Source organism: Diaporthe amygdali (assembly GCF_026229845.1).
Source record: "Diaporthe amygdali strain CAA958 chromosome Unknown NODE_38_length_435494_cov_65_447576, whole genome shotgun sequence".
NCBI lineage: Eukaryota > Fungi > Ascomycota > Sordariomycetes > Diaporthales > Diaporthaceae > Diaporthe > Diaporthe amygdali.
This window is the reverse complement of record NW_026517058.1, coordinates 158,771-183,667: the sequence shown is the minus strand read 5'-3', so window position 1 is coordinate 183,667 and position 24,897 is coordinate 158,771. Positions and strand designations below refer to the sequence as shown.

General features: G+C 54.1%; 12 protein-coding genes across 12 annotated transcripts; 4 read left to right on the top strand and 8 right to left on the bottom strand.

Moving 5' to 3' along the window:
* Positions 1-1,164: 1,164 nt before the first annotated feature.
* Positions 1,165-2,399, bottom strand: J7T55_005314 (uncharacterized protein; the record flags this gene model as incomplete). The annotated part of the gene is made up of 7 exons (XM_053133627.1): positions 1,165-1,559; positions 1,616-1,674; positions 1,749-1,896; positions 1,974-2,026; positions 2,118-2,163; positions 2,248-2,298; positions 2,387-2,399. The coding sequence occupies 7 exons, from the start codon at positions 2,397-2,399 to the stop codon at positions 1,165-1,167; spliced, it is 765 nt and encodes a 254-aa protein (XP_052988500.1).
* Positions 2,400-3,191: 792 nt separating this feature from the next.
* On the top strand, positions 3,192-4,052 carry J7T55_005313 (peptidyl-trna hydrolase; the record flags this gene model as incomplete). The annotated part of the gene is made up of 1 exon (XM_053133626.1): positions 3,192-4,052. The coding sequence occupies one exon, from the start codon at positions 3,192-3,194 to the stop codon at positions 4,050-4,052; it is 861 nt and encodes a 286-aa protein (XP_052988499.1).
* A 280-nt stretch (positions 4,053-4,332) lies between these two features.
* On the bottom strand, positions 4,333-4,749 carry J7T55_005312 (uncharacterized protein; the record flags this gene model as incomplete). Its single annotated transcript, XM_053133625.1, has 2 exons — positions 4,333-4,387; positions 4,466-4,749. The coding sequence occupies 2 exons, from the start codon at positions 4,747-4,749 to the stop codon at positions 4,333-4,335; spliced, it is 339 nt and encodes a 112-aa protein (XP_052988498.1).
* Positions 4,750-5,271: 522 nt separating this feature from the next.
* On the bottom strand, positions 5,272-6,492 carry J7T55_005311 (uncharacterized protein; the record flags this gene model as incomplete). Its single annotated transcript, XM_053133623.1, has 1 exon — positions 5,272-6,492. The coding sequence occupies one exon, from the start codon at positions 6,490-6,492 to the stop codon at positions 5,272-5,274; it is 1,221 nt and encodes a 406-aa protein (XP_052988497.1).
* A 66-nt stretch (positions 6,493-6,558) lies between these two features.
* On the bottom strand, positions 6,559-7,803 carry J7T55_005310 (uncharacterized protein; the record flags this gene model as incomplete). The annotated part of the gene is made up of 1 exon (XM_053133622.1): positions 6,559-7,803. The coding sequence occupies one exon, from the start codon at positions 7,801-7,803 to the stop codon at positions 6,559-6,561; it is 1,245 nt and encodes a 414-aa protein (XP_052988496.1).
* Positions 7,804-9,467: 1,664 nt separating this feature from the next.
* Positions 9,468-10,409, top strand: J7T55_005309 (uncharacterized protein; the record flags this gene model as incomplete). Its single annotated transcript, XM_053133621.1, has 1 exon — positions 9,468-10,409. The coding sequence occupies one exon, from the start codon at positions 9,468-9,470 to the stop codon at positions 10,407-10,409; it is 942 nt and encodes a 313-aa protein (XP_052988495.1).
* Positions 10,410-12,516: 2,107 nt separating this feature from the next.
* Positions 12,517-13,131, top strand: J7T55_005308 (uncharacterized protein; the record flags this gene model as incomplete). Its single annotated transcript, XM_053133620.1, has 2 exons — positions 12,517-12,612; positions 12,688-13,131. 2 exons carry the CDS (start codon positions 12,517-12,519, stop codon positions 13,129-13,131), a joined length of 540 nt encoding a protein of 179 aa, XP_052988494.1.
* A 194-nt stretch (positions 13,132-13,325) lies between these two features.
* J7T55_005307 (uncharacterized protein) lies at positions 13,326-14,915 on the bottom strand (the record flags this gene model as incomplete). The annotated part of the gene is made up of 1 exon (XM_053133619.1): positions 13,326-14,915. The coding sequence occupies one exon, from the start codon at positions 14,913-14,915 to the stop codon at positions 13,326-13,328; it is 1,590 nt and encodes a 529-aa protein (XP_052988493.1).
* A 583-nt stretch (positions 14,916-15,498) lies between these two features.
* J7T55_005306 (uncharacterized protein) lies at positions 15,499-17,156 on the bottom strand (the record flags this gene model as incomplete). The annotated part of the gene is made up of 4 exons (XM_053133618.1): positions 15,499-15,729; positions 15,794-16,891; positions 16,994-17,064; positions 17,135-17,156. 4 exons carry the CDS (start codon positions 17,154-17,156, stop codon positions 15,499-15,501), a joined length of 1,422 nt encoding a protein of 473 aa, XP_052988492.1.
* A 535-nt stretch (positions 17,157-17,691) lies between these two features.
* On the bottom strand, positions 17,692-19,035 carry J7T55_005305 (uncharacterized protein; the record flags this gene model as incomplete). Its single annotated transcript, XM_053133617.1, has 1 exon — positions 17,692-19,035. The coding sequence occupies one exon, from the start codon at positions 19,033-19,035 to the stop codon at positions 17,692-17,694; it is 1,344 nt and encodes a 447-aa protein (XP_052988491.1).
* Positions 19,036-20,876: 1,841 nt separating this feature from the next.
* J7T55_005304 (uncharacterized protein) lies at positions 20,877-21,566 on the top strand (the record flags this gene model as incomplete). The annotated part of the gene is made up of 2 exons (XM_053133616.1): positions 20,877-21,102; positions 21,178-21,566. The coding sequence occupies 2 exons, from the start codon at positions 20,877-20,879 to the stop codon at positions 21,564-21,566; spliced, it is 615 nt and encodes a 204-aa protein (XP_052988490.1).
* Positions 21,567-22,155: 589 nt separating this feature from the next.
* Positions 22,156-24,480, bottom strand: J7T55_005303 (uncharacterized protein; the record flags this gene model as incomplete). The annotated part of the gene is made up of 3 exons (XM_053133615.1): positions 22,156-22,526; positions 22,591-23,299; positions 23,380-24,480. The coding sequence occupies 3 exons, from the start codon at positions 24,478-24,480 to the stop codon at positions 22,156-22,158; spliced, it is 2,181 nt and encodes a 726-aa protein (XP_052988489.1).
* Between the last annotated feature and the right edge of the window lie 417 nt (positions 24,481-24,897).

The window sequence follows — 24,897 nt, the reverse complement described above, 5'->3', positions numbered from 1 at the left end:
CGCTATGTCTAGGCATGCCGAGCAGGGTGGGGTGTCAGCATAGTCCCTGGGTAAAACAACCTTCTCTATCGAGGTAGACCTGCTACTGTACTCTAAAACAAAGCATCACACAGCGGAAAACAACTAAGGCGGCCGCGCATAATTCAGTCATCCCATGCTCGTTCTACGACGCTGCATCGCTTCTTCTCCATCCCAGCACGCACACGCACGCACACCTTGACACCCAACCCACACAACGCGCATCGGTCTGTCAGCCACCCGGAGATCTAGTTTGTTTACACTACTGCTATGGGGCGGAGGAGCCACTGCAACCCAGCAGTCAAAGCGCAGCTCCGAGGGCCTAACGCCGGACCCGGGGAGGAGTCCTCCTGCGTGCTGCTCCTGTATGCTTCCCGTATGCTCCTGTACATGGGGAGGGCATGCTCTCGACTCTTGCCCTGCCTGGGCATGCTCCCCGAAGCCCCGAGACCACATCGAACAAGATCCGTTGGCCAGAAAACTCCCCGAGGATGCATTGTCCCCCCTTTCCACCCTGGCCCAGGAGGGTGACGATTACTGCGCTCAAAACCCGCGATGGCTTCTAGGTCCGAGAGCACCATCTCCTGTAGAGCGATTCGAACTTCCTCCTCTCCCCGCTCGGGGGTCCTCCGGAAGGATGGGATCGGGGATAGTCTCGATCAACTACGAGCGAACGAGACGACAGCGATGCTTTGTCTCCCTCATGCGGATTCTGGACGACCTCGGCTTCACGCTTTGGTGGGCAAAGAAGTGCATGTGGCCATCCCATCTTCCTGCCAAGCCAACGAGCATTAGGACCACGGAGCGGGATCACTGATTGTTGAGAAATCGAGGGCTTTCAGACGAATGCCTGAAGTTCCAGTGTTTTAGGATACATTAGTTGTAGCGTTTGAAGATGCTAATGCGGCTGTATAGCGGTATCGACCGATAGACAGACGAATGGGTTGGGGACCATCTGGACTACAGCGGCCTCAGGGGCAACATTTCGGTACGATGGTGGTCCCGCAACCAAGTAAAAGAGCACATTGACGGTCGCCTTACCGTAACCGCAGTGACTCTGACTAGAAAATCCCCCCAAAAAGAACCGAGTACGCCGACCCTTGCGAACGGCCCACCCTGGGCCACTCTTCCGCCGACCTCTCGGGCCTAGACCGTGCCGCTGATGCTCAACTCCCTGATCTCCTGCAACACCTGCTCCACGCGGGCATCCAGCTGCCCCTGGGCGTACTGATCTCTCGTCTCGGCGTCGAGGTACTGCTGCACCTGAGCCATGCGGCTGTAAGCCTCGGCGCAGAAGCGCAGCTGGATCTTGACGAGGGCTTCGAAGGAGGGGTCAAGGTAGGGGACGCGGAGATCGATGAGCTGGGGCAGCTCGGTGGACAGCTGCTCGTTGAGCTGTTCGTAGGCGGCGCGGGCCATCTCCTGCTCCTTCTCGGCCCGGGGCAGCTTGGTGACATCCTTGTCGGGCTTGTCAACCAGTCGCTTGACCTTGGCGCGGAGTGCGTCATAATCGAGGAGTTTGTGGCTGCGCTTCTTAATGCCTATTGCCAGAGTCAGCGGGTCGTCTGCCAACAGCAAGATCCCCATGTGGTCATACACTCGTTTACGTCCGGGAAGTAGGCGCAGAATCTCGTGATGGGCTCCAACACGGTTGTCCTGCCGCGATCTTGTCAGCCGAGGCCTGTGGCCCACTTTCCACAAGCGCTTGGACGTCATTCAGCCGATCGTACCGGTAAGGGCCATCGAGGGCTTTTATCGTCTCTGCGTCCAGGTCTTCCACGGCCTGTTTGTAGCTTCTGCTGACACCATCCTTGGCACCGGCGTCCCCGTAGAACGCGTCGATGGTCTCGGCGATGCGCATTTGTGATGCTGTCATTGCTGTTCCCAAGTCAGACGGTGGGGATCGATATGTCGGAATTTTCTGGAGCCCGAACCTCGTAGGGAGTCCAAATAACCCTTAGCCTCTTTCTGTAGCCGTAATGATGCTGCCTCCATCGTACGGAACCGGCTGTGTAGATGTCAGACCTATTTCCCATTGCCATCGCTTTTCGCAGGCTACCACAGCAGGAGGACTGTGCAGTCACAGGGGTGGTTCGTACCGTTCCTCAACTTCGTAATCGCGGTCATTGGTTTTCTCGACATGGCCTGTTGTTGTCGTCGTCGATGGTCAGCCCATGTCATGTCATCACCGGCGAAAGTGAGTCGCAGCAGGGGGCGGGTTGAACGGACCAGTCTTCATCATAACCTGCGTCGTCGCGCGGTTGACATTCTTCTTGAAGCCTGTACAGAAATCCCCATCAGTATTGCTTCATGTCCTTGCTTCTGGTGGTCGGAGGGATCGGAGTAGGTTGTGGGAATGACTTCGTACCTGCCCACGACATCTTGGGCGATGGTTCGAGGGGGGGACTTCGATCGAATAGGGGCCGAGCAAGGAGAGCTGTCGGAGGCGACTGAGGGTCGAGTAGAGGAGCACAGGTGTTTTTGCAATGTTTAGAGCCGTCGACAGTGGTGTTGTTGTCGGTGTTTGGGATGGTGATGCCGTCGTCAGCTGAAGTTGAACCGTCACCCGAGTGTTGATCATCCGTCCTGCCGTCAATAGCAGCAGCTGCACGTAGGCAGGCAGTGAGTCCAAGAGCCCAAATTGTGGCTGTGCTTGGCCCAATTGCAGGTGGGGTTGGGGGGAGGGTGCCTACGTCACTCTTCACGGTCCAAATCTCAACTGACAGCCACTGCAGAATTGGGGTCCGCTACTGACTGCTGGTCCTGGGCCTGGCTTGGGCTCGGGTGGCTCAGCCTCACCACTACCTGGGTACTTTCTGCTGCACGCACTCAGACTCGCCGATGACTCGAATATTCGCTCCATTCCGATCTCAAATCACCCGCTTAACAACCTTGCTTATCCAGCTAGCACTCTCAATTTGAGATAGCCTGGACGCACACCCATAATTGAGGCCATTTGACGGCCTGGGATTGCCGATGCAGAGCTGCAGCTCCGTCCAATCCCACCCAGGCCGCCCACTCCTTCAGCCCAGCAAAAAGGCACGGCAAGAGTCATCACCAAAAATAAAGTGCGGCAGACAAATAAGCACAGTCAACCACCGAGCCAGACTCAGAATATGGCTTTGTCACAGTACATAAGGCCAGCCTCGAGCTGCCACGGCTTTGTTCGCCCAATGCTGCTCACGTTGACATCGATATCGCCCTCGACCACGTCAAACTCGGTCGCATCTCAACAGGCATACTCCAAGATGGCGACAGAAGACACACCATCACTATTCAACCCTCGCTTCCTCGTCATCAGCCTGGGAAACCCGGCTCCCCACACCAAGACCCTCCACTCAGCAGGCCACCTCGCCCTGCAGGCGGTGCAGCAGCAACTCCACCGCGAACACGGCCAGCCCTCATTCTCATCCGAGCGGATAGCAAAGACGAAGGCCCAGATATCCGTCGGCGACAAGTACACCCTGCTGCAGTGCCCCACCTTCATGAACGTGTCTGGTCCCTTTGTCGCGAAGGCCTGGAAGGCACTGCTGGCCACCCACCGGGAGCAGGACCCGACGAGGCCGCTGGGGCTGGTCATCGTGAACGATGACCTCGAGGAGGACCTGGGCGCCATCAAGGTGCAGAAGTGGGAGAAGAGCCACCGCGGCCACAACGGTATGAGGAGCATCAAGGCCGTCATGAACAACGGCGACTACCAGGACTCGAAATGGGCCCGGGTCTCGGTCGGCATCGGGCGGCCTGAGGCCAGGGATGCGGCAACCGTCTCGAACTACGTGCTCAAGCCGTGGAGCGAGCACCAGGAGGGTGTCATTTATGGGAACTCGGGGCCTGGGGTCCTAGCTGCCCTCAACGAGATCGAGGAGGCGTGGGGGAGGGAGAGGGAAGGCCTTTCGGGGAAGTCGTCCAAGGTAGACAGCCACAACCAGCCCAAGAAGGCCAAGAAGCAGAGGCCATCCAACAAGGAACCTGCCGACGATGGGATCGTTGGCAAACTGGCGGACGCAGCGACAATAGCTATCATGGACCCATAACGGATTGTATATCAGTCATGGCTGCAAGAGCCGCATTGGAGGCATCTGGGACAGAAGGGCAGGGATATGCATCTGGGTCCATCATTTGATCATTTAGCGGTGGCGTTAGCATCGGTTTGGGCTGCGAGCATGCAGTGATGATGAATCTCAATAGATATGATACCCCACAGCAATTGCTGAAAATTTAAAACATTCTTCCAATTCAATCTCTTCGGTGCTCGCTCATCCGAGCTGACGTGTCCCCTCTCATACTTGCCAATTTACTGCTATCCACTCCCTGTCAGAAGTCCTCCAGCTTGTAGACATGGTAGGATGGCTCCTCGTAAGGATGAGCCCTGTCAAAAACCATCAGCCATCGTCTATCTGATTCTCTAGTCCCACGCCATCAGATTAGAAGGGGCAGCAACACTCACTTCTTCAACGCGTCAACAGCCTCCCGCGTCGTCTCCTCCCCGACGCACAGCGTCTCCACCACCGCCTCCTGCACCTCCTCCAGCGCGCCCGCCTTGCCGATGTGCGGGCTCGCCGCGTCCCCCGGCCGGAACTGGCCCGTCCCCACCACCGTGAAGGCGCACTCGCTGTAGTTGGGGTACCGGCCCGCCCCGGCCGCGAAGATCGCCTGCTTGCACGCCGCCACCGCCGACAGCGGCGCGTGGAAGATGAGCTTGTAGCGTGTCACCGCTGCCGATGTCGCCATTGCTGGGTGTGATGCGGGTGTGTTTGTCTTGGCGATGACTGGGCGTGAGTCTGTGCTAAGTAGGTGGATACGATGTCTGTGGTTTTATGGTGGGTTTGCTTGCGGGCCGGGCCGTGGCGTTTGTTCTGTCGGGATGGGGTCCAGTTTCGAGGCGATCACGACTTCGTGCTGCTTCGCGTGAGTGATGAGTTCAGTCTTGACTGGTGAGTTCCCTAGGATGCAGACAAGAAGGCCGTTGTGTTTATAGCAACAGCCTTGTGAGTTGTCAACGAGCCAGCCCCTCACTGCTCAGGTGATCACTCCCACCTCTGCCCCCCTCCCCCGCCCCCATCACAAGCCGCCATATACAACGTGACCCACAGAGAAGTTTTATACAAGAGGTCATCTCAAGAAAGGTTATCCTAAAAGAGATCATTCTGCAAGAAATTATTCTATAGCTCGATATCCGACAGCTCCCCAATTTTTGGTTCATTCGTCCCAGAGTCACTGTGGCTGCGAAGCGGATACCCGAGCTCAAGCTGGTCATGACATGATGATCAACTCTTTCTTAGGATTCGCGCTCTTCCAGTCGACTTCTTTGACGAGACGTCCTTGTGCTGTGGCGTTCACTCTCTCGGCTATGTTCCCGTCAATGGAGATAAGCATTAATCGGAAAGACCTGTTGTTCGGGTCGTGGTAGACCACAATGAACGGTAGAAAGGTACCCCTTTGAGCCACATAGGCGACGTTGAGGCGTATATTTGTGAGTTGCTGATTGGTCTGGGGGTGGAAGACACGATACTCGCGCGATGAACCCACAAAGTCACCTGGCGGCGTACGGAGTCTGAGATATGCAACGCTAGTATAGAACGCAATCAGACCGGTCGAGCAATCTCCTTGGTGTTCTAGAGACTTATTTTTCGACTTGATGTGCTCTTCATAGGGAATGAAGTGGCTTCGAAGTTCGACATCCATCCGCGGCAGGAAGTCACTGCCCAGAAATCCAGCCGGGCGTGACTGGCCGAGGAGTTCGATGCTGGAGGATGAGACCTTGTAAAATGTCAGGAGCTGGCTCATGTTCCAGCCAGTAATCAACGGTTGGATGCCGACATCAGCTTGCTCATGGCTGTAAATCCAGCCAGTCCAAGACCACGAAGGAAATCCTACCCGGCGTTGAAGGCTGGTGTCCCAGAACCAGCAGCCATGGATCACTTCAACGAACATCCTCTCCGGAATTCCATGGTAAGCTGGCCCGAGCAACGGCTCGAGAATGCCGGCCACACCAGCAAAAGCGTTTTCCATGTCGTCGATTCTGCTGAGCGTGCGCTGCATGTATCGCTTCACAAGGTCCCGGAAGAGCAGAAGCAAATCCTTGCCATCCGCAGCAGTTTTTTGGTCGAGTATGGAAGCCAGCGATACAAGTCCTTCCTCTGATCTGGGAATCGGGTCCCTAGTTTCTAGCCGGAGATCTTCTCTCCATACCACCGAAGCGCAGGAGAAGAACATGACTTCCGGAAGGAGGACTAGTGTCCTTCGTGAGCAGAGCTCCTCCTGGAATGTCCACCCTCGTGCCCTCCACGGGGATGTCTCTATCCCATGCTTGGTGCTGGCCGAAACTTTCATGAGGCACAGCCCAGGCAGTTCATATCGGCGATGTTTGTGCAGCCTTTCTGTTCCAATTGTAACTCCAGGCAACCCATTTGAACAATTGTCTCCGTCAGCGGCTACAATAGTCATGACAGCGTATCGGTAGATTTCGTGCATCTGGGATATCGGTCCGTGGCGAGAGGTCTCATCGTCCTGCACGATGCACAGAGCGTCCACCCAGATCTATCGGTATCCGATCATCTGAACCAGCTGAATTGCGTCGCGGATAGTCTGCGGAATCTGTACATTTCGTAGCTGGCCTTTAAGTGTCCACAGTCCTAGGACCGCCTTCGTCAAAACTGGCTGAGCAACATAGCCCCAGACGTAGCTCAAGGCTATATAGGGGACCGGAGCAGCCGTCGCTACCGTGACGAGGCACATCATCTCAGCATCGATGAGGATCAAGCCGGGATGGCACGAATCTTCATTTTGCCGAGAACAGAGTGTGTGCTCTATGTCACACTGGCTGAGCCAAAGCTTGATCAGTTCGACATCCAGACTCTCTGTTACTTCTCGCGCGAGCCCGCGTTTGCCATCTTGAAATGGGACGAGTACGCAGACATCTTTCGCGTGTTGTCTGTGCTCTGCCATCAGCGCGTCCTCCGGAGCCACTGCGAGGGTCTGGTCAAATTTGATAGGATCTGGAGAATACGAGCGAGACTTGTGGGTAGCAAGTGACTCTGTCGTTATTTTGGACTTTTGGAACACATCTGGAACATCCGGGTACGTGTAAAGGGGAGGCATTCCGTCTCCAACTCGCACAGTCTTCTCCGTTTTTCGAAATTCCTGCAGCCTGATGGCTGACCAACGCTCATGCTTCTCCAGGACGAAGTCAACTTTGTCGATAGACGACCAATCAAATCTGACGCGCAGGCGTGGGTCAGGAGGTGGCACGTGATACTTGAAGACCGCCTCTTTTTCGGACTGTGTTGCGTCTTCTAGTTCGTGCCGGAGTCGAACTAGGTCAACATTATGAATCGCTCCAGCGGGCGAGAAGTCCGCCATCGAGCCGCAGACCAAGCAATCCTGTGAGCCCTCATGTTGCAAGAATGTCTTTCCCATGGAACTCAAAACCCGGTCAAGACTGTCAAGATCAATGGCGGTGTTGGAATCTTCCTCCGAGGGCAGCAAGTATCTGACTTGTGCCCATAAGCTATCGTTCACCGGATCGACCTGTGTACTTTGATTCATATTTGATGCAGTGTGAATGGTTGATGGGCTCTGGTCACCAATTCGTGATGCATTGTCTCTCTCGTCGCTGACTCTCGAGACAGAGATGTTCCCAGCTGCATTCTGAAGTCGATTATACCCATAAGACGCATGTGGTGCGACGACTGGAATGGTCGGGGTTAGAGTCTCAAGCCAGCCAGGCCACATATTCTCCGACTTTGAAATGCTCTGCTCTGACGGCAGGTCCAAGTCCTCCATTATAGTGGCTTGGTCCTTCAGAAGGAGCAGCTGCAGAAATACTTCCATGAATCGCCTGCTTAATTAGTACGAAGTCCAGAAAATCTCCGGGTGGCCGGGCGACAAACATGAGCATAGGAATTTCTCCCTCACATTGCCCCACATCCTGTATTTCACTTTCGACAAGTTGGCACAGAGTGCATCTAAGAGAAGAGTCTGCCTTCATCCATGAGTGAACTACCTTTGACTCCTCGGCGATTAGCTGCAAGTTCTCCCATGGAACCTGTATCAGGATGCTATTTGAACATCTGACGCATAAAAACATATTGAGAGAGCTGAAATCAAATTTGCAAGGTGTTTAGTATTTAGACGGTGACAAAAGTTGAAGGCGGCGAAGAAAGCTTGAATGAGGGGTGGCGCGAGTGGTTGCTTGTAGAGTACGCAATCCAGCCGCATCTGTGCAGTGGATTTCAACAGAGGATTACGCGGCAGCTGATTCTCACCAAGGTCTTCGTGACTCATTGTGTCATCAAATGTTGGCACACCCATATGAAGTGTATTTGGCTGATTTCGAGACAATCCACCAGTAACGAAGGTTTTCAGACCGGGAAGGGTAGTTATCAACACGCTATAACACAAGCCATCACTACAGTTTGTGCCTTATGAATTTACTCTAACCTGTATATGGTCTTGGCTTTATTCTAGATGCTACTGATGGAAATATGACTCTGGGTTCAGATGCTAGGAAGCTTATTTATACAGCTTATCCGAGAGAAATGTCCCATGGAATGATATCCCTCTAGGATTATCCTGGACAAGAATATTCTAGGGACATTGTCTTAGAGATAGATCCTCTGAAAGGGTAATGTTAGTCAAAGACAAACCAAATATAATCCTTCATAGAAACTAAACATCTACAAGAGCTTTTACCAGGTGTATAAAGGAATGGTCATATCGACTGGTAGAACGGGACTCTCCGGTAGGGACTACATATACAGCACACCCGGGAACGTAAATGCTGGCTAGATATCGTCACTTATCATCAGTGACACCTACTGAAGCGCGCTAAATTCAATTTAATGCCATTGACGGCGACGGAAACCCCACTCAATGGCACTACAAACTTCAGTGAGTTGAGTGTAGTGGACGGGCACGCTGCTTCAGCCGCCAGGATATTTACAGACAATGTTGCTATATGGTTTTAGACCCAAACGCATGCACCATCGGCGAGAAAGAGGACGGCAAGGAATAGGATGACGAGGAATAAGACGATGGAGAAGATGACGGCTCATCGGAGTTTGGCCTAACACACATCCTCAAGCATACTTCACGTATGAGAGACTGCCTTCGAGATGTCAACTTTCCCGCGTGGGCGGCGGAAAGCTGTACATCCACGAATCAACAGAGGATCATGGGCATCTGCGATTCATCGGCCTGTTGTTTGACAAGCTGCTGCCTAAGCGGAACTGGAGATCTCCAGTGGTAAAGAGCCGCCTTGGTGACCCGCTGGCTTACAATAGTAAGCCAATCACATAAGCAGTTGTTCAGGCCTTCTTAGGATCCACACAATGACTCACTATATAAAATCCTACTTGAAGCTGTGCTGATGCCGAAAATGAAGTCCCTCACCGACATTCGTGTGTCGATGTTTTGCTCTACCTTGTCCTCGGCGCCTAGCACCCAACATGTCATTCTCAACAGCACCCGATCCATTAGACCCTGAATTCACCAAGGACAAACACGAAAGTCAATTTACTCTGGTGATTCAGGATCTTATCAATGGTTCAATAGATCCTGAATCTGCAGCCCGAACTATCGATAAGATAGTCGTCGACGAATGTCAGGAGGCTTTTGTTTCTTATACCTCAGTACCGAATCCCACCCCGGAGCAACTAGCAGATGGCACGATTTTATCCCCTCAGCCCGCCGGGTGGGAACATTTCTTGTGGAACTGTCTAGGCATAGCAGCTATGAAGCTGCCAGCTGATGATGCGAGCCAGGACCGCCTCGTGAGCTTGGTACAAGAGCTCCAGCGGTTGCCACGCCACACCGTTCCATGGCTTGCTGCTGGATGCCTCAAGGAGAAGGAACTTTGGAATTTATCCCGCGAGAACGGATACGCATACTTCAAACAATGGTTATGGGAGCTGCATGAAGGACATTTCGCCGGTCGCGGTCATATTGAGAAGGACACAGATGCTTCTACGGCGTATCTCAATTTCTCATCCTTCCTTGCCCGACTCCTGGCTTCCTACGTAGTCGACACAACTTCACTTTGTGCGCTAATCCGGCCCTCATCTTTTGCAAAGTCTCCTTTACCCGCGCAATACGAGGCGTACTCGAATGCAGGCACGCAGTGGATTCAATATGCCGGGGAAGCACTGTACGAAATGTGCGCGAAAGGGGCGCTTGAAATTGGCAAAAAGAGGTGGACTCAGGGACTATGGAATAGTTGGAAAGCCAAATTTGCATTCATTAAGGACAATGATGAATTCACCAAGGAAGGCCGTGAACGAGCGACAATAGCACTGGATCGCATGGCTCAGATAGAGACAAAGGGACTTGATGGTATTAGAGGGGGTGTAGTCGAGCATTTTGGTTTCATCATTGCGGAAGAGCAGGCGTAGAGACCCTTAATGGGGAATTCGAGTTTCTAAAGACATAACATCACTGTTTCCAGGGCCCCTGCAGATGTCTGAAAAGACGAATTATTGAACGCAGAGAACCGCCTGAGTGAGTGTATTAGAATCGTTGGTTGAGAAGGAGGGGATAATGGACGGCACCTGTAATTCATAGTCTAGCGGTACTGGAGTCATGGGATTCTGAACCCCCAACAACCCCAACATCGTACGTAATAGATTTCTACGACACCATACCGTGTACAAAAGCCATGCTCTCAACAATGATTCAGGTAGGTATTACTGATCAATGACAACCCTAACATGACCTCCCAAGGAAACCACATCCACATGAATGCCACCGGATATATAAAAGACGGGTTATAGCATATTGGATTGCAATATATTAGATTAGTCATCTGCAGACTTAAATTCAACTCCCTCACTCACACACACTATCGGAACAGCACCGCCACGCCGTGAATAATGACAATACACCATTGCCGATCACCCTATGACTTACATCCCCACATAACTTTATCCCACGGGAAAGCATTCCAGAGCAGGTTATCCCAAAGGATAGCATCCTACAGAGGTTATCTTATGAAAGGTTATCCCACAAGAGGTTATCCCACAAGAGGTTATCCCATGACTGGTTATCCTATACTTCCCCGTTTCCCTTTGAGTTATCCCACAGGTACTGTGGCCACTAAGAGGAAACCCGAGCTTAAGCTCATTCAAGCTTTGCGAGCAAAAACATCATTGGGGCATGGCCGTTTGTGAGGGTGCGGCTCATCTCGATATCGTTGATCAATGGTTGATCTTGAAATCATGTGACAAAAACAAATCGATGACCAAGTCATGCCCGACAATTACTTTAGAGTAGATTCCTAGAAGACTGTTTGTACTTTTTCCAAACCACTACAAGATGCCTGGAAAGAAAACGCCAGAGGGATGAAGTTTTGCAGAGCGTTCTTCCAAGGTTGATGCAGTCGCCAACATTAAACAGCAAGTACGACATCGATCACGGGCTGACCTTCGGACTCCAGCGAGAGTTTGACGAGGGCCTACCCAGTGATCGCCTCTAGTGCCAACTTGAGCATTAGCACAGACAGAAAAGCTTTCGCGACGCTACTCACTCTATCTGCTTTTCTATGACGCACAAAGTGGACCAAATACTCCACGAGGAAGTAATCCCAACAAGTACGCACGATCTCATTTGGAGACTCTCGTTCGGGCAAATTTGGAAGCAATATGCAGTCCACCGCGACAAGCGCTTGGGTTAAACATATTTCTCATTAAGCCTCGCAGCTACGGGAAAGATGGATACACAAATCCTGCCCTACGGAATCGTCTTCAATAATCTAGGTTGCTACACGGACAACCCATATCAACGAACTCTGAAAGGACCAAATTGGAAAGACCAGCGTAATGTGACCCATGAGTGGTGCGCCACGAGCTGCGCACAACTGAATAGGTCCTTTTTTGGCCTAGAATACGGAAGCGCATGTAGGAGCCCACTTTCGCTGAACCTGACATATTGCATAGGGTTTTTAACACATGCTGATATCCAGTTAGGTTTCTGCGGCAACGAGATTGATACCTCAGCTGCTCCTGTGGATTGTACATGTCAGCGATGCCTAGGTGATATGTCGCAATGCTGTGGGGATTGGAATAAAATCTCCGTCTTTTCGTTGACTTCCACTCGAACAACCGCCAGCAGCGATAGCACCACGAACACCGCAAGCACCACAGGCACCACAAGCACCACACCTTCCTCGTCGGCTCAGAGTGCGAGTGAAAGCTCTGCCACAGTATTCTCTGCAGCTTCCACTCCCACGACACAAGCAACAACAACTACAACGCCAAACACATCAAACATATCGTGGTCACAAACGAACTCAACAGTGTCAACAGATGAAACATCTATTTACTCTTCCTCATCGAGTAGCTCAGCATCATCTACGGTAAGCAGTCACTGACCCCTTAACCTAGTGAATCTGCACTTTATCAACTACCCCGAACGCGACCTCCGAACACAGCACACCAGGAGCAAACCTCCACAACATCACCTCCAAGCTTCATATCTTTTAGTAGAAGACTATCCTCATCAGCAATGTCTGGTACTGCAATCTCCCCTCCCTTCTCGACGGCTCGTCCCACGTCGAGCGAAATCTCTACCGAAGAGGACTCGTCCAAACCTACTCAACCTGTTTCACCTCCACCCGGGCTCCCTCCCTTAACTTCTGATTCAATTGACAAATGGACTCTCACTTTCCCACATCAGCCACCCGTAATATCGCACAGCACCACAGAGTCCCACCGGCCCTCTGACGGAAATACCGAGACCAAGCTAACAAGCTCTCATGCCGCGACTCAGACAAGCTCCAGTGTACTTGAAACTTCAATTCTCAGCAGCCTGGGCAGTTCCCACCCTTATTCGTTCCCTACCGTGCCCACCGCGCCTTATCCGTCGAGCAGCACCATCACAGGCCCTCATCCTTCAGATGCTGGGGCCGGCGGTCTCAACAAGGCCATCATTGCTGGCGTAGTAGTCGGGGGCGTCGCATTTGTTGCGGTTGTTGTTTTTGGCATCTGGTTCTGGAGGAAGGTGAAAAAGCAGCAGGACGACGATGATATCTCGATGGTGGGAATGCCCAGGACTGAGGACGTGCCAATGGGGATGCGAAATGGCATAAGACTTGTGAGGGGCAATACGGATCGGATCTGAGAGAGTAGAGGCAAGGCAAGCCAGATGGTACCTGTGGGTACTTGGCTCTGGGATGGGGAAACATAAACGCCTCGCGGCGCCTCGCCTTCACGACACCGTATTCAAGGCAATAATAGACCAAAGCGATTCATTATCCATATTCCAATATTCTTAAAGTCTAGACCGGAAGCATTCAGGACTATCACGGCATGTTGTTACGTGCCAGGGACCTTCTCCGCCTCGACCAGGCCACCCGTTGTCTGAGGGCCTTCATACCCCTTCCTCGCGCCGAGCAACCACCACAGCCCGACGATTATTGTCAGACCACCCCAGATCAGACACGAGTAGTTCATGCTCTGCGCATCCGCCGGCAGGAAGTAAGGGAACGAGTATATCACAAACCAAACCATCAGGTACGCACAAGACAGACCGTTCACCACAAAACCAACCCATCCTCTCATCCTGAACGGCCCATACGTGATTCCCTTCCTGCCATGGAGGAGGTGCGGCAGGATAGAGGCGATGTACGAGCTGCTGAAGAACAGGATCGTGGAGCCGATGAAGGCGTTGAACGCAGTCGTGCTGCCGACGTAGATGCACCCGAGGATCGTCACGAGCACCGCCGTCGCCACCGTTGCGTTCCTGGGCATGTCCAGCCTGTGGTCCACCTTTCCGAGGACACTCGGGAACGGCGCTGCGCCGTCCCGGGCCAGGGTCCAGAGGGTCCGACCCGTCGTGATGAACAGCCCAATCACGCAGAGGCCGATGTTGATCATGATGAGGGCCAGCATGCCGCACGCGCCGGCCGCGCTCCCCGTGGCCTGCTCGTAGATCTTGGCGATGGGGTACGCCGACTCGGAGACCACGCCCAGGTCGTTGATGGCGTACATGATAGCCACCAGGTAGCAAAATCCAGTAACAAAGCCGATTCCCAATTGCAAGGCCATCCCTATGGGGACGTTCCGCTGCGGGTTGGGGATCTCCTCCGCCAGGTGCGTGATGACGTCCACGGCGCCGATGCTGTACGCCCCGTTGAGCATGCCCGCGACGAAGACGAACCCGTCCGAGTACCCCAGGGCCTGCGTCCACTGCTCCCAGACGAAGGCGCCGGTGGCGTGCGGCGGGCGGCCGTCGTGGCCCGGCATGGCCGCCACCACGACGATGGTGATGAAGAAGCCGGCGAGGATGGTGAAGATGCCGATCTTGTTGAGGTGCGGCATCGCCGAGTTGGCGAGGCACACGGCGGCGCACCCGAGCCAGGCCGAGATGACGTAGACGACGAAGACGTGCCACGGCTGCGCCACGAAGGAGGGGTGGTTGAGCGCGTACATCTGCACGATGGTGTTGCCGAAGATGGCGGCCATGCTGGCGCCGCCCATCGTCCAGGCGAGGTAGTTCCACCAGCCGGCGAAGAAGCCGACGACGCGCCCGTGCTTCGGCCCGGGCGTCACGGACGCCCAGTGGTAGACGCCGCTCGAGCTGGGGATCGCGGAGCTCAGCTCTGCCAGGCTGGCCGCGACGAGGAAGTAGAAGAGGGAGACGACGATGAACTCGTACAGCACCCCGGGCGGCCCGCCATTGGATATGGCCACGAGGATGGTGCCGCCGATCGCGGGCCAGGCGTTCCCAACCGTGATCCCGACGCCTGCGAGCGAAATGAGGTTGAAGCGCCGTGAGAGCTCCTGGGCATGGCCGGACGCGTTGACCAGGACACCGGGGTCGTGGGTTGTGGTGGTGCCGGTCTCGGTGTCGACGGAAGCCGGGTCTTTGAAGAGGGCCGCTTCCTTCTTCTCGGGAGACCCCATTTTCAGCTATGAGGAGAGAAACTAGAATGGAGAAGCAGTGGACAAAGGGAACATCTAAGAAATGAATTGCAATTGCTATCTAGGTTGATATTATATCAGTCGCGTATCTATAGTTCAGTGTGCCAGCCCCCGGATAGCTCCCCCGCCTTATATGACACCGACCGGAGTACCATGCATATTTGGAGATATGCCGAGCATCTGGGGCTTACAAGGGGTTCTTCTAGCGGCTTGGTGATCCTTTGGTCTTGACACCGCAGTGACAGCGCCGATGCTCCCCTTTTTTTTGCCTCTTGCGTTTCCATTGGCCCGGGCGGGCGAAACCTGATAAGCATCACAGCAGATATTGTGTAAGTGGCAGATCCCCGTCCACGTTGTAGGCACTATTTCTCCGCCTTGATAATCGTCCTATTATGGTAGGTCCAGGCGAGGATATCCATATCGCAGTCACAAGATGCCTTCTTTGTGGCTCTTGTTTGTCATAGAAGACAAGGCACATCTACTCTTGATTGTCTTGTCTTGCGGTGCAGACACCGGCTCTAATCTTGTGCTGCTCTCTGTCGCAATGTCTATTTTATGCAAGGTCTTATTTCCCAGATGAGAACGAAACCACGGCCCACTTGCCGTTCCATGCCCACTTCCGCGCGCCAGAGTCACCGCCCCCTCCTTCAATCGCACGCAGCTCCTCATCCTTTCCAGGGGGGAGGCCCACGACGACATCCGCCTTGCAAGTCCGCAGAGCCAGAACGTTGAGTCCTGAGCCAGGGCCCAGCGGGCCGATGGCCTCGGTGAATGGCGTTGAAGCATCCCATTGCGCCTGCAGAAAGGGTTAGCAAACATGCTTGATGGACCCGACCTCGGGGCGGCCAGCGTAGACTTACATCGCCAGTGAGCTTTCTGTAGTTCAGATCGCCCTTGAAGATGACCACATCACTTGTCTTGAGGTCCTCGTATAGCTCTTTGGCTACGTTGGGCAGCCTCCAGAAGCTACCCGGGTGTGTCCAGAAGCGATTTGGCCGCAAGATAACCTTTCCTTCTGCATAGAGCTGGCTCCAGTTCTGGAACAGGAAGGACAAATCCTCAGCTTCCTTGTCCGCCAGCGGCTCTGGCGTCTTGTTTTGAAGCTCCTCGTCCTCTGATGGTGTCTCGTAGAACTTCTTGGGGGTCGCCAGGGCGTTGAGTAGCTCGGCAAAGTCACTGGGCAGGACGTCGGAGACAAACCAGGGGATGTCTTTGGGGTGGAGGACGACATGCGTGGCCAGGCCCGAAGAGAGCAGATATCCGGCGAGGATCAGGTCAACAAAGAGCTCGAATCCGGCGTTGTCGAGCACAATGTCTACTCTCCGCTCCGCCTTGCCCTCGGCCTTGGCCTTCCTCAGCAGGTCGTACACAGCGGGCAGATCGTTGACGAGGATATTCTTCTCGGCATTCTTCCTTGCCTCGGATCCCTGCAGCTTCTGGATGTCCTCGTAAGTGAGGTTGGTCAGGAGCGACAGATCCGTGGCATTTCCCCAGAGGCAGATCTCGCACATCTCCATGAACAGGATCTTTTCAGCCTCCTCGTCTGAGGGCTTTCCATGGCCCTCCTCGAGCTGCTTCAGTAGAGTCTTATAGCGGGCGGCAAGTTCGATGACAGCGGGGCGCGAGGAGCGGAAGGTCTTGATCTTTTGGCGGGCAAAGACGTCGTAGTTCTTCCAGTGCTCGGAGAGAGCGAAGGATGTGCTGATGCGCCTGAAGAGGTAGCACTCGCAGTACAGCCAGTTGACGTTCAACCAGCTTGGGTTCCCGAGCTGCTCAAGCTCCTTGTTGTAGATCTCGACGTCCGTGAACCCATCGTCCCGTATGGGGGCCAACTGCCGGTCGTGTTGGACTTCATACTTCAACCGTGCCAGCTCATCAATGATCTTCTTTCCCTCTTCGGTCGTGGCGGGATCTTTGCTGCCCGAGGTGGTTCGGTAGACGTCGTCGATGGCTTGGGTCTAATGCTTCGCAAGAAAGATGTCAGATGATGGCCATAAGTGCCAACTCCAAAGCAGGGAGGCGGGGCGAGGGGAGAGGGGAGAGGAGGAGGAGGGACAGACTATGATAATGGGCCATCTTTCTCTCGCTGTGGTCCATCCAAACGAGGTCTTGTCGGCCGTCGAGTAGCCGGCTGCACGAGTCGGGAGCTGGTCAATCTTGGCATCGGGGGTTTTTGGGTGTAGAGGGAGGCCAGAACGTACGTGTCTTGGTGTCGTACTCCATCCTGGCAGACTAGGAGAGCTCCAGCTAGGTTCCACGAAGTTTGGCTGGGTCCAAGGAGGGAGAGAATTAAAATGTCGCGGGAAGGAGGCTAAGGCAGAAAGTTGGAGGCGATCCAGGGACGAGGGGCATCCAGAATCACCCAGCATAAAATCATGGTGGGGTCATACAGTAGTCCACCAACCGCAGCAGCTTGGCTTGTCAGTCATCAGGGTGCTGCTGTTTATCAGCCCCTGCAGCCCACGATAAGGATTTTACTTGCTCATTCAAACAATTAGACATCAGATACGCGCAGTCAATGTGTACTCCTTCGAATGATCTAGTTATGTACGTAGGTATTAGTATGTAGGATACGGTCGTGTACACAGTAGGGGGTATCATAGTTCTGTCTATTTCTGAAGCACGGAATCCCACGTCCATCATTCGATATCATGCCTCTGGTCCAGTCCAGTTCGGCCCATCCCAGTCTAATCCCAACTCATGTGATCCAATTCAGATCCAAGGCCTTCGTTCTGGTAGCCTGCTTTGGTGGACAGCCTCATCGATTCAGCCACTTCTGCGCCTTGGCTGAGATGCGCTGCAGACGCGACACATGTGCTGGTTGAGGCTGGGATTGGTCCAATGTGGGTGCTTGTGGCGGAACATCGCTAGCACCGTCGTATGAGGCTTGAGCTGAGCCGGCAGCTGGCTTCGTCGCAGTTGGCACAGGAGGGCCAGACGAGTCAGTTGTCTTGGCTGGCGGTGGCATGCGGTCCCCGGTATACGCATTGTTCCCACCAACGGCCACGATGAACGTCGTGGGATCGCCCGCGTTCACCTTCCCCGACTGGTCTGCCCCCCCGTCCGGCTGGACGTCGTCGTATGCAAAGGCATAGCCCTTGCCGTCGAGATTGGCGGCGTGCACGAGCCTGCAGTAGTGGTTGGTCGGGTCGCGCTGGTAGAATGTCGAGGGGTCCGACGGGTGGTCGTCGACGGCCAGGAACGCCGAGCGCTGGAACCCAGCCGCCAGCCGGGGGATGACGCTGTTGCGGTACGGCGACGGGCCCGTCGTGAAGGGCCCGCTGTTGCACCCAAACACGTCCGCGCTGGTGGGCTTGCCGAAGGGCTCGTCGCCGAACACGAGCTCGCCCTTGCCGTTGACCTTGCCCGCCACGACGCCCGCTGCGGCCTGCGTGTTGATGCGCATCGGGCTCTGGCTGTGCCTCTGCCACACCTGCTCAATGTACGGCTCAAAGTAGCCTGCGAAGCTGGCGCCCGCCGCGTCGCCGTGCGTTGGGTTGAGCACCCGCAGCACCGGCTGCCCCTTGGGCTGGACGATCAGCTTGTCCCAGGGCCGGCCGTCCTTCTGGGCCTGTTGGCGCAGGCCGTCGCAGAGCTGGTCGATGCCGTTCGCTGCCATGCCCGACACGTGCTGCATCCCGCCGCCGGCTGTCTGCAGCGTCAGGGCAATAGGCAGACGCGACACAAAGTCGACGTAGCTGATGTTGGCAAACAGCTGGTCGCTGTTGAGGGTGAACTCGGCGAAGCAGAAGTTGACATTGGCATTTGGGTCGCTGGGGTTGAGGACCGAGGGCTCGACCACTGCCGGCCCGGGGTTCAGGAAGAACTGAAGCTTCTTGTCGCAGGCGAACCAGATGCGACCGCCGGCGATCTGGGGGATGTGCACCGAGATGGTGTTGCCAGGCGGGCCCAGCGGGATGGCACAGTCTTCTGCCAGGGGCGACCCGATGGACGAGACCTGCTGCGGATAGTAGACATCTCTGCCGTTGGCCTTGAGGAACATGCGCTTCCAGTCATTCTGGATGGCGATGCCGGTGATGTATGCCCAGACCTGGCCCGAGTTGGTCTGGTTCTGCAGCTGGATGTCCAGCGAGTTGACCATGGTGGTAGAAGGTACGCTGGTTCAATAAGTCTGCAAGTTGGCGATAATTCTTGGTGGTGAGTGACGAGGTGTTTCTAGGCAAGAAGACAGCGTTCTGTAGGAGAGTCCGTGGGCGCGCTGAAAAGATTGTTCAACTGAAATTATTGGCTGTGGCTGTGTTGAGAGGTATATGTTTCCGTCCAGTCAATGTTATGGTCTGTGACACAGAACCTGGGCGGTTCTTGAGGTCCTCACGAAAGAGTCTTGAGCATCGGCAACGACCATCCGGGCATGGTCGTGCCTTCAGTCGGATGTCGTCATAAACATGCCGCCCATCCAGGGTCTTGTCCAGCAAACCAAGCCAGGAAACCTGTTTCTCTCAGTACAGCACTCAGCCAATTCGAGCCTGAGCCGGCAAGAACAGCCCATGATATATGCGCACTCAAAATAGGGGAGCAGGTATAAGGATACCTGGGAATAGAAGCTTGTCCTCATGATGTTCTGGAAGACATCCAGACACAGACCCACCCATTGGCACTTCAAGTTGTCTTGGCCGGGCGGATGTCGGCGCCCCACATAACCACAGCATTATGGAGTACATGGACACTGAATCAGAATTCGTCCCAGGGAATCTGTCAATGATCAAGCTTTCCAATGGACCAGCCTATCGGGACACTCCGAGTCCATCACTTTCTTCTGGTGTTATATCGCCGTCGCCGTTTCCCTCCCGTGATGTGTCCGCGACGAGCCAGGAAGCACTTGATCTATAGGCAGTAATGATGTACTTCGCTGGACGAATGCTTGATTGGTCCCAAGTGCTGTTGTGTCGCTTACGCGCCATCCTGGCAGTGTTACGTCGACACCTGAAGCTTCTCCAAGAAGCTCAATGCTGGTCGGGGCCACACTCAGGGCACCTCCCCTTCTGACTGGACAATATTTCTCTATGCAGCTGTGCTGGTACGTGGCTTGCAGTAGCTTATTTTGTCCACATCGGTTGGACGAACTCGTTCGAGGGGCCCAGATGTCATCCAAAACAGACAGGCGACTTCATGGACTGCGGTCATGGGGCAGCCAGGAACTAATTGATTCCATCTATGCCCAAATTGGTCCTGTCCGTTGCTCACCGTGGCATTTGTTGACTTTCCTCATCCCTTCTCCCATTGAGCCATTGCGGCTAGTTAAAGAACAAAGAACAGCGCTCTATCGGGAGGAGGCGCGCTGATGGAATCCCAGCCCCCAGCCATGTGCCCCCATAGCTCCGTGAATACGATGTGGTGGCACGCCATGTGCATAGTCCCCGCACCCCGAATGTTGCTTTGGGGCAACCCTGGCTCCTCATCTTTGATCAAGACACACACGGCTGTCAGACTGCCTTGAGACTGGCTACGGTTGGTTGATCCTGTTCCGAACTACCGGAGAAGAACCTGGGAGTCTACGTCGTGGAGGGGGGAGGATCGTGCGGAGAAGCTGTCAACGGGTCCCGGTCTGTGGTCGGAATCTGGCGAAGATGCGCGTACAATCGACCAACCCGAGCGTCTATTCCCCAACGAGCATCATGCCCTTCCCACTCTGCCTGTGCGGAAAGCGCCTCGTAATGGCTGCTGCAGTGCGACGAAAATGGGTGGGAGCTTCGCGGAACAATGTAACACAGGTTTCAAGGTTCAGTGCTGAATATTAAAGGGCTCGAGTCACCCAGCTCTACATCTGTGCCCACTTAGTAGATGTTGCTCCTATTTCCAGTCTTACACGATCCATTTCCCATCGACAACATCATCGGACCTCTCTGATCGGCTGCGTTCACAGCACAGTTTCGTCACTTCGTCAACAACGACTACACCGCTGGACTATTAAACAAGGTCAACATGAAGCTCTCAGTATTCGCCCTCGCCGCCTTCACCGGCCTGGCTGCTTGCCAGTGCATTTCAGCGATCCCAGAATGCGCACAGCAATGCCTCCTGATAGGGGCTTCTTCAGTCGGGTGCGGAGAGACGGACTATTCTTGCCAGTGCACGTCGCAACACCAGACCGACATCACAAACAACGCCACCACTTGCGTGCTCGCTGCATGTGGTGAGCAAACCGCGCTGAGTAGGTGCATCCCTTTGGGATCATATAGTCCTCCCATATCACCAAAAGAGTCTTTATCACTGATGCGGCATCCAGACGAGGTCCTCCCAGCCGCCCAAGCGTTCTGCTCCGCCATCAACGCCGGCGAAAGCTGCTCCTCGTCCAGCGGCGGGGGAAGCTCCACCACTGCATCATCCACCGAGTCTACCGGCACGGCGGCACCCAGTACTGGCTCCTCTGGCTCGGCCTCCTCCCCGAGTGCTACTTTGTCAACCACCATCTCCGTGACAAGCTCCGGCACCGAGGCCAGCGGCACGACAGGGGGCTCGTCGACTGCCACTGGGGCCTCGACAACTGCGGCTTCTTCGGGCTCGGGCACTGCGACGGGGGCCAGCGCGAGTGCCTCGAGCACTGCTGGTGCGGCTACCGTGGGCTCGATTGGGTCGCTCGGTATCGCGGTTCTCGGAGCCCTTGTCATGTTGTAAAGCAAATGAGAGTACATTTTATCACGCACGTGCTGTCGTTCCGAGGTAGACATCATTATGCAATAGGTCAATGGTGGCCTCAACTTCGCTTCTCCGAGCCCTACCGTGACTAATGAGGAGTGAGAGAATGCTACTGGGTAGGAGGAGAAGCCAAGTGTTCCAGCAATATACCCTTAGTAATTCACTGCTGTCTCAGATTGGTTAAAAATTCGGTATCCTCAGGGAGCAAAAGAGGCATGTGGAGGCTCAAAATTGTGTCCGGTTGGACAAGTCCCAAGGTTCTTTTCATCAATACCATACATACACAAATACAAATGGGTAATAAGTTCGATCTCTGGATTTAAATCTCATACGACTGTGATTTTACGACACGGGATGACTTAGTGCATATACTCTTTTACATATTTTATACGTTAAAAAGAAAAGCTTTCTTTAAAAAAAACAGTCTAGTTTACTTTTATTCATTTTTTCGTTTTCAATTTATATCAACTTTGAAGCATTTGAACCTCTCTTCCGAAAGCAAGTTGGGATGCTCCCGATGGAAGGGGTGATCCGCGCCTACAAATTATCTCAATAACCTCGATAACTTTTATGTTGTCTTTGCTGACCCAAGCAGCGCCCCAGAGCTGTTTCTCAGCGTAATGACCACATCCAGATGCTTCATCGTCATCGGCCCGCCCTGCTTGGATGCAAAAATGGACGCTGTTTTTACGGCGCTCTTGATCTGGCGTCCGTTCAGCTGCCAGTCGGCTAGCCGGTCCAAGTCCTCATCGCTCAATTGGGTCGGGGTCTTTGACTCCCTTAAGAAGCCGTCCCAGATCTGTCTCCGGGCATCCTTGGTGAGATCCTCAAATACGAGCGTCATGTCAATGCGCGACTCGAACGCAGGGTCCAGCGATGCTGCCCGGTTCGTGGTGAGGATCATGGCGCCTTCGTAGTATTCGAGCGTGCGGAGAAAGACTGCCCCTCGAGGTGAGCTAAACGTCGATAGTAGGAGGGGTTGGTCGCGGGAGACCTGACTTACCTGATACGAGCTCGTTCCTCTGCAGACTGTCAAGAGTCCGCTGTTCGAGGAAGACGTCCGCCTCGTCTAGAAGCAGGACCGCGTTCCAGCGAGAACATCTTTCCAGAGCGGTCTGCAGCCGTCCTTCCACGGTTGATGCCTCACTACCGAGATCCTGCATGTTGACTCGATAGAGGGGACTCTTCAGATGCTCTGAGACTGCTTCTGCTGCGAGTGTCTTCCCAACTCCTGGGGGGGCGCATAGTAGCATCACAATGCCTTTGCCCTTCCCGGGAACAAAGTCATCGAAAATCTCCCTATCATCCGTAGCTTGAGTGGTCTTGTAGTCGAGTAGTGCAAGAATGAGGTCCTTGATATCTTGATCGAGAACCAGTCTCGACATCAGGTCGGGTATCCAGTCGATCTCTAGGATGTGGTCGACGGCCAAATCGTAAAACTTCTTATTTTTGAGCGCGAAACCAGTGATGCACGAGGAAGCCAGAAGAAGCTGGTCATTTGTCAGAGGATTGTGATCAGCGCTTCCGGCCTGTGACGGATAGGTATCCTCGGTATCAGCCGCGATTTCCGTACTGTTTTCGCTACTGGCACGATCGCCCCCGTCCCGAATGACGGCAGCCTCGGTTGACTTGCCAAAGGGCTTGAGGCTGGGCAGGTAATAATTATTGAGGTCCCAGTAACCGTATTCGTCAATTATGACGCGGTCCCTGATCTGAGCAGATATATGTGTAAGTGATATGATCGCCGGAAGAGCGAAGCAAGTCAGCAAGGGAAGGTAATAAGGTTACTCACATATTTCGATCCTGGCTTTCCAGCATAAGCTAAGAAATGCTGATCAAGAAGACTCTCATCCTTCGATCCTGCCTTTCCGGCATAAGCTAAAAAATGTTGACCACGAAGACTCTCGTACTTTTTGCCTCTCTCTATCAGCTCTCTGGAGATCTTCTCGTGATCTGGGTGCATGTGCAATGGGCAAATGTTCAGGCTATGGACTTTCCTGGTCCCGCTGAACTCAACCAGCCGCCACTCTCTTTCGGCCACGCCAAACCGCTCGCCGTTCCAAGCGGTAATGTCAACTTTCACCAAGTAAGACTCAGACTGGTCAAAAGACGGCCCCTCCAGAGTCACATCCCCAACTACGCCCGCACTCAAGATACCGTTGTCATCCCTGTGAATCACAATCTGTCCGGGCTCAAACAAGAGCTCCAAGTCGTGGAAAGTCGCGAATCCCGTGCGAGCGACGAGATCACGCCGCTTAAGACTATCCGCAAGGTCAATCTCCAGAGTGGACCGCAAGAGGGTCAAATGATTCTTGGTCTCGGCCTCAGGCTCGTCCCGCTCCACCTCGAGAAGCTTGTCCCAGCGGTGGCAGAAGGGGATAAATTTGGGAGACAGTTCAAGGTCGTGGTCGTCAGCATAAGTCACGGGGTATCCCTCGAAAACCTTCGCCAAAGACGACTGTATTCTGTGGCTGTTGATGAGTATTGAGTGTGTTTTCCATCCGCCACCGTGGGGTGTCATTCGGCGTATGACGGAGAATTGAGCCCGCCGGTCCTCTGCGGCTTGGTTCTTTTCATTCCGGTCTCGCTCTGGCTTCTCGTCGACCCATTCCGTACAACAGCCGCAGTTGCTAGTCTTGGTGTCAAAGATCTCCTTTACCTCGCAGATGGCGCCTTTTGGAGCGAGTTCATCGGCATCGGCGACAGTCTCGTCGGGCTCCTTCTCAGCGGCGGCTTTCTCAGCCTCATTGAACTCGGCGTCAAGAGCATCCAGATCGGATGCGTCCGAAGACGCGCTTCGCGACCGCTGGTCAAGCTCCGAGGGAGTATTCTCGGATGTTATGGTTTGCGTATTGTCGCTGACATTGTCTTGGCTTCGACTTGAGTCTTCCATGATGATCCTGGTGACAGAAAGATGGTTGCCGACTTCAAATGGGAGTTGACATGAAATGGTACGCTTGCGGTGTGTTGCGTTTCTAGGAACTCAGCATCTGTAGGCTAAGAAATTGATTGTTCTGGGGCCTGATTGTCTAAATCAGAGTTAGCGACCTCGTAAAGTTGGACTTCCAATTGTTCAAACATTGAGTAGGCGGCACGACCTAACAATATGCCTCGTAATAGGTAGTCTAGGCACCCGCTGCGCATCCTTTCCTCATGCAGCTTTGATATACCAACCGTCTTCCTATTTCTCGGAAGTGCATGAAAAGTCTTTGCGATTGCCTGACAGGAAAGTATCAATGTTGGGCCAGTGTGGGTACATATTCAATGGCAGATCGTCGCTGTTCGTTCTCATTCGCCTCGACAAGCCATC